The sequence below is a fragment of the Macrotis lagotis genome, chromosome 2 (genome assembly GCF_037893015.1).
Source record: "Macrotis lagotis isolate mMagLag1 chromosome 2, bilby.v1.9.chrom.fasta, whole genome shotgun sequence".
Classification (NCBI taxonomy): Eukaryota; Metazoa; Chordata; class Mammalia; order Peramelemorphia; family Peramelidae; genus Macrotis; species Macrotis lagotis.
Window position 1 is genome coordinate 29,627,643 of NC_133659.1, and position 15,542 is coordinate 29,643,184.

At 44.7% G+C, this 15,542-nt stretch overlaps 1 protein-coding gene across 1 annotated transcript in view; it reads left to right on the top strand.

Annotated features, from left to right (window-relative positions):
- LOC141512493 (spermatogenesis-associated protein 6-like) overlaps window positions 1-15,542 on the top strand; it is a 123,286-nt gene that overhangs the window by 83,890 nt on the left and 23,854 nt on the right. Inside the window, exon 10 of the mRNA XM_074221490.1 lies at window positions 6,730-6,911. Coding sequence (XP_074077591.1) covers window positions 6,730-6,911 — 182 coding nt within the window. The remainder of the gene's footprint in view (window positions 1-6,729; window positions 6,912-15,542) is intronic.

Sequence of the window (15,542 nt, forward strand, 5' to 3'; positions counted from 1 at the left end):
AAAATGATGTTATACTTCAGTGCCTTTGGGATGATATGAATGAATAGACCCAAAGAGTGAGGTTCAAGGATGTATCTTTGGAATAGTCTGGTTCATGTTGTTGCTTTTCACCTTTTTAGGAGCTTAAATGGCATGTTGTTCTCAAGTTTGTAGATGACACAAAATTTGTAACGATGGCTAACCTACCGGGTAACTTGATAGACTTGAGATGGCCTAAATTAAACAGGGATAAATGGATCCATTTTGTATATATTTTAAAAATTCTTTAAGTACAAGATAAGAGATGCATGTTCAGCCTACAGCTCAACTGAAAAACACTTGAAGGCTGGACATGGTCAGCAGGAAGTTGGAGCAGTCTTAGAGAATCTACCATGATCCATCTGGGGTCCCACAGACTATATAGTTTGTCTGGAGAAGAGTGGTGAAGACGGTGAGGGATGATATGGAAACTCGGCCAATGTGGGTTAGTTTAAAGAATTGAGAAACCTGGATAAGAGAAGTCTTACGGAAAACATGACTATCTCAAATATTTGAAATCCTGGTGTGTAGATTTGTTGTGCATGACCAAGAGGTTAGAATGAAGAACATTTTGGTTGGAAGAATAGAAAAGCAGATTCAAGCTTGATCTAAGAACAAAACTTTTCTAAAAGCAACAACTAATGCAAAATGGAATAAGCATGATATACTGGAGGAATGGCCTAGATGGGGGAGGGGAGGTCAGCCAGAAGGGAGCAAGGCAACAGAAAGCTCAGAGAGAAGGGACGCAATGAGAAAGGATGGTGACTAGATTCAAGTGGTGAAGAGATCAAGAAGGAGGAGGCCTGGGAAGACAGGATCTAAGGGGGTGAGAAAGGTTGTGGGTGATAGAGGAGGTCAGAAACCTGGAATGACACCTCAGGGAAAGTTGAAATTCAGGAGAGGGAAGCAGGATCTTGGGTCACAGAAAAGAGCCATGGAGAAGGGGAAATTGGAACATTGGAGGCAGTAGGGGGATGCCTTGGGAAGCAATCTACCAAAGGAGGTCAGGGAATGGGGAAAATGGCAGAGTCTTGGGGAGGAGACAGAGGGACATGTGGAAGCGCCTGTGGACAACCCTGGGAAGGAGGAGGGGGTGCCATGACCCAGGAGAGGAGAGGAAGTTGCCTTTATGCAGATTCCTTTCTTGATAATGTTGATGATGCAAATGTTTAGCATCTGATTGTAATATAGGCCCTTTCCCCTTTATGTTCCATTTGCCTGGCAGACAGTGAGAGCTCAGTCAATATGGACTCACCCAAGTTTTTTCTCACTATCAAGGAAGAAGTGGACATTAGCCTTCCTCCAAGGAGGGAGGGTGCTATGCTTGGAGCAGGGGCCTGAAAGATGGAGGTTGTGGAGTCAAATGCTATTGGCCCTAGAGGAAGGTCAGCTTGGGACTGGCCCAAGTGATTCATGGAGAAGGTGAGGACCTGATGGGCCATTTTTGCAGGCTAACCCAGGGTCTTAGCTGCAGCTCTGAGGGATCTTAATGGCCAGAAATCCTGCCTCCACATTTTACAGATGAAGAAGCAACCCCAGGCCAGTGAAGTGATTGCCCCTGCACCTAATGAGGATTGGAGAGGAGTCTGAGCCTCCCTCTCTTGATTTCTGTATTCCAAAGAATACAGATTGTTTGGGATCTCTAGAAAAGGAGAAGGGGGTAGCTTTTGGACAGGTTCAATTCTAACATTTTGCTTTCTAATGCAGTGGAAGGACTTGCTAGGAAGTCAGAAGACCTGACCAGGCTCTACCACTTAGACTTGAGCCAGTATCTTACCTCTCTGACCTCAATTCCCTCATCTGTAAATGGGGAAAGGTGCTGTGTCAGCACTCCAGAATCTAGAGGCTGCTGGGTGTGGTTGTGCTCTGCAGGCAAATCCCTGTGGAATGATTTCCCTTTCCTGTTAATGAATCAGCGAGAGCCCTGGGAAGGAACAGAAACATAATCAAAGGACCAAGAACCACTTGAGCATGAGTTGAGACTCAGACTGGTACTGATTCCTAAGGGTGTCTGGGTCTTGAAGCTCTAATACTGATCGAAATCTAGTGGGGTCTCCTTGGAGAGCACCTGCACACGCAGGTTGCCAATTTGAAAAGTATTCATGGTGTCAAGACTCTTTATCTTGGAATTTTAATTGAAATTGATTTCTCTTCTAAAAAAGAAAACCATTATTTGTGCTATCTAGACAGTATAACTATCAATTAATTAATTAATCACATTCCTAAGACCTTTAAGCTCTACTGTTTTCTAACAAAATTTATTCAGGGATCAGAATATCTCATAATTTACTTGTGGGGTCCTCCAGGACCTTCCTTTTTAAGGCTGCTCAGCATACTTTGGGATAATGCTCATTGTCAGAAAGTATTTGCTGATCACTGCCTTAAAAGAACCAATGGCATCCAGCAAACAGTTATCAAATATGTCAACTACAATATGATGCCAAGGACCTTTGTGACCTTGGGCATATCATGATACTTCCTTTTCTGGAAAGACTGAAAATTTTCCTTTCCTGTCAAATTAGAGGGTTTGGGCACCTGTGGTCCTCCATGAAGTCCTTGTTGGAAGCCAGGCAGAGTTACTCCAGACTAAAGGATTTAGACTGATCTGTGTCACCTTGAGCAGGTCCCTACCTTACTAGGATGATTTCTTATGTGGAAAAGGAAGTCCCTTTGAAATCTGAGGGTTTATGGTCCTGTGAATCTATAAACTCAAGCTCCCCTGGCTCCCTCTCCTGCCTTCTACTGTCTCCAGGATTAGGCCTTTTAGTAGATGTAGAAAAGATGATGACAATCTAATTCCTGTCTGATGCAGAGCAAGGGAATAAAAAATGACAGACTCAGGTGACTTCAGTAAAAATTAGAATATGAAAAATGCACTTTGTGTGATTATTTAAGTTCCTTGCATGAAGATGCTGGTACCCAACTACCAAACCAACTTCTTCCTTCAGTCTACACTCATTCATTTATCTGCAATTTGAAACATGTGTCTAACCCTCCCACCCTCACCTTCCCCTTTCTTTGAGCCTTCTTTTTTCCCCTATCATGGTGTTTACCTGCTCATCTATAAGTCTTAGCCTACCCTGGTATTATGGAATTCAATTCTGGGCCCCACCAACTAAGGGAATATTTGATTGACCTGGAAATTGTTCGGAGAAAGGCATCCTGGAGTGAAGGACCCAGAGGCAATGCCTGCCATGTGGGACTTGGCGGGAGGAAGTGGATGTGCTTAGTATGGAAAAGAGAGGACTAGTAGGGAGGGATTTGTAAGTATAGAAAGAACCTTGTAGACCTGGGTTGGACTCACTGGTCTCCTGGTCCTTTCTATCTCTGAAGCCAGGTAATTGTAAATATCCAATGTACCACAGGAAGAGCCTACTAATGAAACAGGAAGAATTATCCTATTAACTAGTCAGCAGGCGTCTACGAAGCATCTACTCTGGGCCAGGCTCTAAGCTGAGATTAGACATACAGCCCAAAAGAAAGCTTTGCTCTCCCAGAGATTCTGTTTAAATGGAGGAGCTGACCTGGGCCTCAAAGGGAACTCTTAATGTACACATGAGGGAAGGACTTCATGGAGAATATGATGCTGTGGTTCTCAGAGACAGAACTGGGAAGGGGGAGTATCCAGGTAAGGGGAGAGCCTGTGCAGAGGCCTGAAGATGGAGCCTGTGGGTGTCTGCTAGGCAGTCGTCAGTCATGTGCTTGAATGGAAGGGCCATGGAATCAGATTGGGGCTAGTGGCAAAGACTTTTATTTGGATGGTTGGCAAGGGGATCAGACACTAGGATGCATACTTTGTCTTTTTCTTACAGGGGTTTGAGCAGGCAGTGACATCCTTAGATCTCGTTGGCTTCGCAGTTAGACTTCACTTGGCTCCTCAAGAGGGGAGAGCCTGAAACCAGAGAAGGCCTTTAGGATGGGATTTGTTAAAGATGCTGAGATGAAATCCTTCCATTCTGTTTGGGAGGAAACTATGTATGCAGATAAATCAGCAGGAAATTTAGCCAAGTGACTTCTAAGCTATTTCTGGACTGGGGAAGGCCCTCCCATAAAGGCTGTGGCTGGGAGGGGGTCCTTGGGAGTGGAACACAGGAGACAGACACAGAAAACATTGTCAGGTCAGGAGACAATCTTGAACACTGGGGGGAATGAATTGGGTCACAAAGAGCCTGTTGGTGGGTGGGCCAGACTGAGAAGACTGATGTCTCTTTTCTGTTTTCCTATCTAGTATAAGCCAGTTGCTTCCATTCCCTCTCCAAACTGATACAGGTTCTTTATTAACTCCTAATTATCCTAATTCTTTTCTTTTTTTCTTCCCCTTGTTAAAAAGCAATTTAGGGGATGAATGTTGTATCTCTCTGCCCAGTAGAGAGAATCAAGCATTAATCACATAGTAAGATTTTCTTTTCTTGCCTTTACTAAGTTCTCATGTGTGGGAATCCAAGATGATAGCTGAGCTAAAGGTGACTCGTAGAATTAAGAGGGACCTGGGGTCTGCTAGTACAGCCTCTTCTTTAGTAGGGGGCCCTTTCTAGGTTTCTCCAACCAGAATCTATCCAGCCTCAGTTGGAAACCCAGTCATCGATGGGATGCTCTGGGCATAGCCCTCATGGCTAGGAAACTCATCCCCTTCTTTCATTTGGGTTGCAGTTTGTCTCACAGCTCCTTCCCCTACCCCACTTCCCTGCTCACCCTACCATTGCTCCCAGTTCTGTCTCCCAAGTGGAAGCTGAATGACTCTTTTTTTAACCAATGCACATGGTCTCCCATTCCCCTGCTACAGTTTCCTTCTATGTACAGAATTCAAACAGGACCTTCCTTGCCTCTCTTCCTAGTCTTCCAAATTTCCATTAATAATGGCTTCCATCCCTGTTTGTGAAAGGCCCCTCTTCACTGAATTCCTAAAGACTGAGTGCCCCACACCAGTGATCCTTCCAGGTTCAGTAGCAGACCAGGATAATCCCCTAGAATCCCAGACATCCATTGCTATTAGAGGCTTCTGCCAAGAGACCTTCCAAATCCTCTTAGGTGGTTTCTCAGGGATCATCATATTTTTTTTTATTTGAGTAATGTTGCCACATAGAAAAGCAAGGTGTCCAATGGGCAAAAGGCCCAAGGGGGAGTTGTTGAATAAGAGAAATAGAGGGCTTCCTTTGCCTGGGCAACTGCCATTGGGAGTAACTCTAGTGGTCATGAGGTCCTAGAATTTAGAGTTCAGCATCCCCCCCCCATTTTTCAACCAGAGGCTGACCCAGGGTGCAGACCTCATGCCCTTATGATTGCATGTCGTGCTTTTCATTCTTGTGGTCTTTAAGCTTTGGCAAAGGCCATCTGATCCAACTTCAATCCACTATGAATCATAGCTCCCCTTTCTTTAGCACTATGGTGTTTGCCACCCTGCATGGAAGGTCAGGTATCATAATTCCCATTTCATAGAAGAGAAGGCCGACAGGTTAAAGATGACTCACCTTGGTGTCCCAGCTGGTTAGTGTCAGAGATCCTGATGTCCAGAGATTTTGCTCCCCCATCCCACCTAGGATCCTGTGTTGCTGGCACTATTGTGCTGCTTTCACGTTTTCCAAGCTCCGTCTCATGCTTTTGATTGTGTTTCTTGACTCAAATGGACTTTGACTTCATTGGGTTTTGATCATTTGATGTTGACTGACTCCCTCCAACAGCAGGCTGGACTCTGCACAAACTGTCAGCTAGCCTACCTGTCCTCAGCGACTCCTGGAAAGCAGTAGGCTCTTGGTACCAGTGCATGCCCATATTGGGCCTTTCTCAGAGTGAGATGGAGGTTTCCCTCAGCCTTAGTTTCCTGCTCTGTAAAATTAGGATCATAAGTATAACTTGGAAGCAGTCTTGGCCCAAACCCATCACTGTAGGATCACTAAAAAGCTGGAAAGCACCAGAAAATTATAGAATCTTTGAGCCAGAATCACTCTCAAATGTCCTCTTGCTTAGACCAGACCTCAATAGAAATCCCTTCTGGGCCATCTCTCTAGAGGGCTGGCACAGTCCTCTAGTGATGGGGGCACTCCCTATCTCTGGAGGCCACTGTCTCCTGCAGAAAAGCTCTGATTGCTTGGAGGTTTTAGTGCAGGAGCAGGACCTGGCTCCCCTCTGGATGAACTCTGGGATTCTGTGAGTCTGAGAACTTTTCCCTGTGGACACTATGTCTGGTTGACTCTTGGGTCTTTAAGGAAGATTTCTGGTTTTTGTTCTTTATATATGTGCCTTTGGATTGAGAGCAGCTAAGTAGCACAGTGGATAGAGTGCTGATCCTGGAGTCAGGAGAATGGGAGTTTGAATCCAGCCTCAGACACTTAACTCTGCTAGCTGGGCAAGTCATTTAATACCAATTGCCTCACATCTAGGATCATCTCCAGTCATTCTGATTCATATCTGGCCACTGGACCCAGATGGCTCTGGAGGAAAAAGTGAGACTGGGGACTTAGCACAGCATCCCCTTCTCTCAAATCCAATTCATGGGCTTGTCATGACCTCACCTCACTGGTGTCGTGATCTTCTTTGAAAATGAGGGTCATTTTATTATTATGACTTTGGATTGCTCCTAGTCATGCTGTGTAAACTATTGTAGGCTGAAGGAGCCATCCAAATGGATTGGCTGTAGGGGGTACTGTGTCTCAAGGGGCATGGGGCTTCTGATTCTTGGGTTCTGAAATGTTCTGTTAATGTGTCTTTTAACAGATTACCATGCCAACTCATGGAAGAGAACATGAAGACTCTCTTGATAGGTGTGAAGAATACCTTACCTCAAGGCAATCTAGGCCACATCATACAGATAGGAATCTCTTGGTCCACTCAACACCCTCAACAACGCAGACATGCTCCCCTGGTCCTATACTCAATCAGCCGACTCTCAGGGAAAGGTAAGACTGTCTATTCAACCTCTGTGACCAGGCTTCCTATGACATTTCTGGGGAAGCAGAGGTAGTGTCCTGGAAAGGTCACTGGACTTGAGTTTAGAATATCTGAGTTTGAATTCCAGCCCTTCCCCTTGTCTAACCATGAGGCTGGACAAGCCCTTCAGCTTCCTTGGGCCTCAGCAGTCTCACAAGGTCATCAAAATAAGGGAAGTGCTTTGCCCTTCAAAGGTTCTCAGAAAGTCCAATTGTTTTCTCTAGAATAGGCACATGGACTGAGGGTTCCCCAGGGTAACAGACTCTTAGAGCTGAAGTGGGGTACCTCATCAAAGAACAGTGATTATTTCTAACACAGTTCTCCACTAGCAATCTAGCTTAGCAATCATTGGTAGCCCATATTGGGCTAGAGCCAGGGAGGGGAAAGGCCCATCATACTGGGAATCTTGAGTTCCTCCTGGATGGCAAATGGTCATATACCCACCTCAACCATCTAGGACCTCATGGGCCCTCTAGGCTTCGAGATCTCCACTTGTACAACACATCCCAAGGGAGCATCTAGCTTGCTGCCCTTGCAGATGACCAGGGAGGGGATGAGCCCCTTCTGCTGATCTTTGAATATCAGGTCACCTCCCATGGGGAAGGGAAGAGGTTCTCTGCCCATTTCATCTGATGATCCCCAGACTGACAGTCAGTCAGAGAGACAGACAGAGACCTCTCCTGAAGGGGCTCTGTGTCTTAGCAGTTTTGGAGCCCTGACAGCTTTAACCTCTTCAAGGGAAGAGTCATGTGAGTGTTTGGGGGATGTGGAGTGGGATTTGTATGGGTTCCTAGCTTGCTCAAGAACCAAGTAGAATGTGCTCATTGGACTTACCTTCAGTGAAGAATTTTTTAGAATGGCAGAGTTTTTATTTGGTCCTCCTTATTTAGTATGTGAATCCGGTATATGGTGGGTAAGGGTTGTCCGGCTCCATTTGTGGAAGCCTGCCAGGTGAGACCCACTCTCCTTCACACCTGGGCCATGTTGAAATGTTCCATTTGATACAAGTTGCTGAACTCCCTTGTGTGACTTTTGGACCATAGATCCAGAGCAGATTGGAGCTGCAAGAACCCTTGGCCCAGAGAACATCTGGAATCAATCCTACACTAATTGATCACTCAGAGAACCTTGATTAAGTCTTTCCTATGTACTAAGGTTGGGGTCGGGCAAGCAGAGGCAAAACCCTGGGCTTCTATAGGTCAAGGAGCTCGAAGTCTGCTGAGGGCCCCAAATCCTTTCATCTCCTATTGGATGGAGGAGATAAAAGCAGCTCAGGACGTTCCTATACTGTGACAGTTGGAAGTGAAGCAGAGGTTTGGCCCCATCAGGACTCTAGGAAAAGGGCATTGTCCCCAGGCTAGCTGGAGATAGGGCTTTGGGTTTTCAGGAGAAGAAAGGAGGAAGCTGCCACCACCACTGAAAGGATTGTGAATAGACTCCATGTCTCCTGTCCCTTGAACATGGGCCTGGTTGGGGCATCTGAGATGCTGCTTACATGGAGCAAACCCTGAGGAAGGGGCTCTTGTCCTGCTTTCCTTGCCCCCCCCCCAACTTGCTCAAGGGTAACTAAGGGGAGAGAAGGACTGTTTCAAAACCAACTTCACAGACCCCAATTAAGAACCTTGTATTCCAGGGAAAACCTTAAGAAGAAAAGCAGGTTTGGGTTTTTTCTGAACTATAATTTGAGTCTCAACGTGGAGTCAGAAGACCTAGTCTTAAGTTATATCTCTGCCTTTTACTGATTCTTTGACCTCAGGCAAGTCCCTGGTCAGTGTCCTCTGTGGCATAAGGGGGAGGGCACTCTTGATCTGCACAGGCTCTTCTAGCCCCGTTAGTCCAGTTCTGACTGTGTGTCTCTAAGGCCCATTTCCTGAAAGAGAGAAGAGCTGATGGCCTACACTGACTGACCAGTTTGGTGATCTCGGATAGGTCACATCCTCTCTGCAAACCAATAACTGGGGTCAATGGTCCCTGCTCACAGGAGTGACAATCTTTGGTAAGACCACTGTGCAAAGGGAATGGGTAGGGCCCTGGCCCAGGCACTGCAGCTCTGTAGGTGGGCTGGGGTGATTTTGGAGAGTTTGGACCTGGCCTCATCTCTCCCCTCCAGGCATTGCCACTGGCTAGTCCTCATGCCTGGTATGCCTTCCCTCTGCCCCTCTGCTCTTAGACTCCAGAGTTGCCTTCAAGATCTGGCTCAAGAAGGGGGCGGCTAGGTGGCACAGTGGATAGAACACTGGCCCTGGAGTCAGGAGTACCTGGGTTCAAATCTAGCCTCAGACACTTAATAATTACCTAGCTGTGTGGCCTTGGCCAAGCCACTTAACCCCATTTGCCTTGCAAAAACCTAAAAAAAAATAAGATCTGGCTCAAGAGACTAGAAAACTCCCTCCCTACTAAAACCATTTCCAAAAATATCATCTTGCATATATGCTCGCATGTATGTTTGTCCATGTCCTCTCCCCCCGCTACAAGGTGGTCTTCCTGAGGAGAGTTTGGTTTTTGTGTTTGTCTCTCCCAAAAACTGGCACATGGGAAGCAATACTGCTGCTTCTTGGTGGATTCCTTTGATTTGCTGCGTTCCCACCCTCTCTGGGCTCTTGGTTGACCCTTCAGTGTGTGTGCGAGGGGGTGGGCTGTGTTACAGGGATATATTGGAGCATCTTGGAGAAGATGGGAAGAGTGTGAGTGGCTGGTTAGAAAATACTGATCCTGAGAAGCTCACATGGATGCCCCCTTGAGAGCAGGCTGGGGTAGCTTGGATCTCTCTTGAGGATGAAGACCAGGTTCTGTTTTTGTCTCTGGAACTTTGAAGAGTTCCTGGGTCATAGTAGATGCTTCCCCCCATTATTGAGTAATGTAAAATAGAGACCTTGCTTCTATCTGGACTTCTGAGAATTGGATGATCCAGCTAGAGGTGTCAGAATTGTTTTCATTTACCATATGGCAGACTTCATATGAAATATCTCCGCCACACACACACAGTGGATGGACGCCTATGTTTCAGAATTTAATTTTTCTCCCCTATCCTCTTCAGTAAACAAAAAATTAATGTCTTTATTTGTATTACCAGGGAAGGAAAAATAGTGTTGTCCCATTGATTGTGCCTCAACGTGGCTGGCATCTTTCAAATGAATTAGAAGCCATTCTCTGATTAATCTGGCTTTTTCTGGGTCACTGAGCAATACTTCCAAAGTGTTTATATAATCTATTGGAATCGATAAACAATTTAAACTGATGTAACTGTCGAATGTGTCTGTGTCCCCAGGAAAATTGGAAGTATGACAAAGAATGCAGCGAGAGAAGTTTATTTTGTTTATCTGGACAAACGGGGCTTGAAATTCAATGAGCTTTCTTAGAGCACTGCAGGAAAGAGCTGATGGTGTCATCAGGCCCAAAGCTGAGGGGCCATGATTGCTTTTTTAAAGACTTATTAGTGAGGTTTGGCAATTGCGATTCATGCCCTTATAAATGAAGTGCTTTGCTTCAGTCCTGGTTTATGAACTATCTCTAATACAACTGGAAATGTTCTCAGTATCATGAGATCAGATTTCCTCCCCAAGATGATTTGAAGTGGTTTAAATATTAACATTATGACTTAAAATTGGGATTAGGCTTTATAGTTATTACAAAAAATAGACAACTCAGATACCAGGAAAGCTAATTAAAAAGGAGGTTTGGAATATTACAAATGAAGATGTGAAAGGGCCATGCCCTTCCCTAGCATCCCTTAGCACACAGCACAACCTAGTGGCTTATCTGCTGGGTGGGACTGGACTTTGGAGGAGAGCCCCTGGGGGCTGCTTAATTTCAGCCCCAGGTTCCAGAACATATGCCACAGATGTGCCAGCCCCCCCTTTTCATCTGCCAATGAAAACAGCCTTGAGGGACTGTTGAAAACCCTGGCCTGAGTCCTAATTGTCCTTAGAGCCCATCAAAGAACCTGTGGATGCTTAGCAAGTGTTAGGTGAATGGACTTCACCAAATTCTCTTTTAAAAATCAATTACTAGGGGTGGCTAGGTGGCTCAGGGGATAGAGTACCAGTCCTGGAGTCAGGAAGATTTCAGCTCAAATCGGACCTCAGACACTTAATACTTGCTAAGCCGTGTGACCCGGGGGAAGCCACAACCCCATTGCCTTGCAAAAATTCAAAACAAAAAAGTTGCTAATTTGGTTGATCAAGAACTGGATGATTGGCAAGTGCCTTGGCAAGAAGATTCATTTGTGATCTGTCATTTCACGTGCAAATGTAGGTGCATTGGAAACATCACATGCATGAAATATGCAAAGTATTCTCCAGTAAAAAGCCCCCAAATGAAAAACAAAACAAAATATGAATGGCTTCTTGTCTGAATGAAGGCTCTGCATACTTAGAGCTGGAATGATGACCTTAGAGATGATATGGCCTAGTTCCTGTATATCACAGGGGACAGGCCTAGCCAGGGCAGGGCAATCACAGAGGAAGGAGCAGAGTAGGGATTTGAATCAGTCTTCAGAATTCGAATCCAGGGTCCCTTTTCCCTGGGACACATGGCTGCACATACTCCTAATCATATTCCATAAATGGAATATGAGTGTGTTATAACTTTCACAGAAGAAAATTAAAAGATGCCTTCCTCGGTCAGTCAGTAGGTTCTGCAAGAGTCATAAGTCAAGAAATTTTTATTAAGCACCTACTATCTATTATTAGGACCTCATCACTGGAGGTAAAGAAAGGTCACAGATAGTTGCTACTCTCAAGGAGCTCACACATGCAAACAACTAGCCAGGGAAGTCTGAGGAGGAGATGTGGAGGAAAGCTTTACAGGCAGGGAGAATAGCCAAAGAAAACACCCAGGGTCAGGAGAAAAGCATGGAGGCTGGTGTCACTGTGAGTGTCATAGAGTGAGGTAGAAGATGACTTTGGAGGTTGTGAAGAGCAACTGATGCTAAAAAAGGACTGTTTGGTCCTAGAGGTTATAGGAAGTCACTGGAGTGTATTGAATGGCGGTTGGGTGTTGTGACATTTTCAGACCTGCACATTAGGAAGATCCTTTTTGAGTGGAGGATGGACAGGAAGGAAAGAAGCCATTATCTTGGTTCAAGGAGAGAAGGGGGTATGTATGAGATGGATTGGGAAGGTAAAAATCAACAGGATTTGGTAACTGATTGGATGGGAGAGCAAGTGAAAATAGTCAGCGATTATATGTAGGCTGCAAGTTTGGGTGACTGAGAGGATAGTGGTGCCCTCTGCCACCCCATCACCACTTAACTACCAAAGGAAGTTAAGAAGTGAGATGGGGGTAAAGGGGAAGGAAATTTTTGAATACAACTTTAGGCATGTTGTATTTGAGTTTATGATGCCTTCAGTTTGAGATGTCCAATGAGGAGTCTGAGATGTGTGTCTAGGAGTCAGCAGAGTGGGTAGATCCCGATAAGTAGGTTTGAAAATCATTAGCCTTGAGATGACTTGAATCCATGAGAGCTTATGAAATCACCAAGCAAAATAATGAAGAAGAAAATAGGATCCAAGACAGAGACCCTACAAGGATCAGGCTGGGCCTGGATGAAGATCCAAGCAGAACTTGAGAAGCAGAGCTCTCCCGATGTTTAATGCCCATCTCTTTCAGATTCCTTCCATCTCCTTGGTATATCCCTTTTTTAAACTCTCTTCTCAAATAGGTTCCTAGTGCTTCCTCTGTGGGTCCTCCTGTTAGGCAGTGAGCTCCTTGAGGATAGGGACTTTTTTATTTTTGCCTGTCTTTGTACTTAATAAATGATTGTTAACTGACCGATAGCTCTCATTGTACAAAGTTTGTCTTTATATCAAGTCTAAGTCTGCTTCTCTGCAACTTCCATCCTTTACCCTCTTTGGAAAAGCAGAATAGGTCTTTTCCTTAAATAACAAGCCTAATGTTACAGTTGACCAATCAACAGACATTTCTTAGCTATTTCCTTGAGCCAGGTGCTAAGGTAAGATTTGGGGCTACCAAAGAAAAGCCTTTGTCCTTGCCTTCAGGGAGCTTACATTCTAATGGGACACATAGGATGGAAGTTTCTTCCATCTATCCTGGGTATTTCTTATATGAACATAATTATTTTAACTAATCAAAGGGCAGGGCCTGGGTTTTTACCTATCTCAGTATCTCTGCCTCTTGGCATAGTGATTGGCACTAGTTAGCACATAATAAATACTTGAATAGTACTAACAGCTGGCAAAGATGAGGCAGTGGTATCAGAGATATTCTCAAGGAGTCAAGGATCATAAGAGTTGGAGGTGGGGAGGGAGGGAAGGTGGATGCTCCAAGCAGGAAGGGCAGCCAGGACAAAGACATCAAGAATGCAAATGGAGGCCAAGTACAAGGAACAGCAAATAAGCTGGTACAGCTAGTCCAAGAGAGTGTAGTGATCCAAGGAGATCAGAGTGTGAGCATTTGGGGAAGCAAGGAGGAACCAGGAAGCTCATAACTTTAAGTGGCAAACCAAAAATCTCCTAGTGAATCTTAGGGTTGTTAAGAGAATTGCTGTGACTTAATTGAGCAAGGGAGTGACAGGGCCCAACCCACACTTGAGTGGTCACATTGGCCACTGATTGGAGACTAATGGCCAAGAGACCAAAGAGAAGACTTTTGCACTAGTTCAGGAAGAAGGTAATTTAAAGTCTCAAATAGGGCAGTGAGTAGAGAGAAGGGGATGTACTTGAAACATGTGATAGAGAAAGAAATGGTAGCATTTTGGTAACTGTTTAGGTATATGGGATGAGAGTTAAAGAGGAAGCAAGGATGAAGTGTAAATTGGGAACTTGGGTTCTTGGAAGCATGGTAGTGCTCTCAATAGAGACATTTAGAAGAAAAAATTATAACTTCCCTTTTGGACATGTTGAGTTTGAGATGTCTATGGGACATCCAATTCAGAATGTCCAATAGTTAGTTGATGATGCTGTGAGGTGCTCAGGAAGCTGATGAGGTCACCAAACAAGATAGAATGGAGAAATGTGAGAACAGAACCTTGAAGAATTGTCCCAGTTACTGTATGTGTCCGAAAAGGAGCAACTATCCAAGTAAGCGAAGCCAGAAAGCAAAACTGTGGAAAATCAGAGGAGCAAGTGGACAGGAGGAGACACCAGGAATGACAAGGCTCTCAGGAGTTGCCAAGAGGTTGAGAAGGGAAAGGACTGGGAAAAAAGGTCAGAACATTTGGCAATTAAGAAATTGCAAGTAACTTTGGAGAAATGATGTCGAATGATGAGGTTGGAAGTGAGATTAACAGAGGCTTTAAAATAGGGGGAGAAAAGTTATTTAGGCATCAGTTCTTGATAGAGCTTTGAAGGAATTCAGTTGAGAAAAGGGCAGGAATTATAGAAAGGAGGGAGATAGGAAGACCTAATGAGAATTTTTAAATGGAAGAATTAGATAAGTATATAGGCATTAGGGAAAAGTAAGCGGTAGAAAGGGGGGAGGATGAAGATTGGAGAAAGGGGGAGGTTGATAATGGGGACACTCTGCTGAAGAAGATGGAATCACAGGTAGAGGAATTTAGAGGAATTGGCCTTGACAAGAAGAAAGGCCATCTTATCATCAGAAACTATAGAAGAGGGAGTGAGGGATGATTTCAGAGGAATGTGAGATGAGGAGGGGAGAAGAGGAATTCTCTATGAATGGACCTGATTTTTTGGTGAGGTATGAGACAACATGGGATGTGTAAGGAGAGAAGAAAAAGATTGGAACAGCTGCTGTGGTGAATGAGATAGGGAACCAATTAAGTAGGAAATGTTAAGGTGAGGGCCCAATTTTAAGACTGGATAATATAATTCATAAGGGATCCAGTCAGAAGAGTTTTGTGATTTCCCCTAGTTCCATAAGCAACATGTGAATGAGAATGAAGGAGGTGGATGATGGGAGTAATCCAGGATTGGCAAAGCATGGTCATCAGTAGTGAGGTGACTCACCAATGGTCCAGAAGAGAGCATAGAACTATCAGGGAGTTGACTTGGCACAGGTCAAAGATTAGGAAGAGTGAAGCATAAGGAGAGATGGAGATATAAAGGATCGTATGGAACATGGAAGAATACTTGATGGCAAGACCCTGCCTGTTAGAGAACTGAATTAGAGTCAAGTAGGAGGCCATGAGAGTTGAGTTGATTGGGATATTTGAAGGAACATAAAATGTGTCCCCTAAAATGAGGAAAGGGGGTGAATAGAGATGGAAACTGAGTCGAGCACTGAATTCATTGAGAAAGGAGGAAGAATGTACTAAGGATCAGTAGATGATGGCCAACAATGATTCCTGAATATTGGTGGCATAGGAAGGGCAGGAGAGAACCAAGAATATTCAGACCCCACTCCCACTTCCATGAGTTGGGAAGATGATTGAAAATGGAACCAATTCTAGAGGGTGGAAAGAGAAGTGGGGTCCTCTAGAGGAAGATAGATCTCAGAAGTAAAAGAAAATGGAAGGAGAGAGAAATATGCTCATTGTGTAGCCAGCATTCCAGAGGCCATAGCAAAAGGAGGGGACAGGTTTGGAATGGGAATTATGGAGAAAGGTTTGAAGATAGTGAGCAAGTGCTGGAATTGGGAGTCAGGAAGACCTGAGTTCAAATCCTGCCTCAGACACCTAC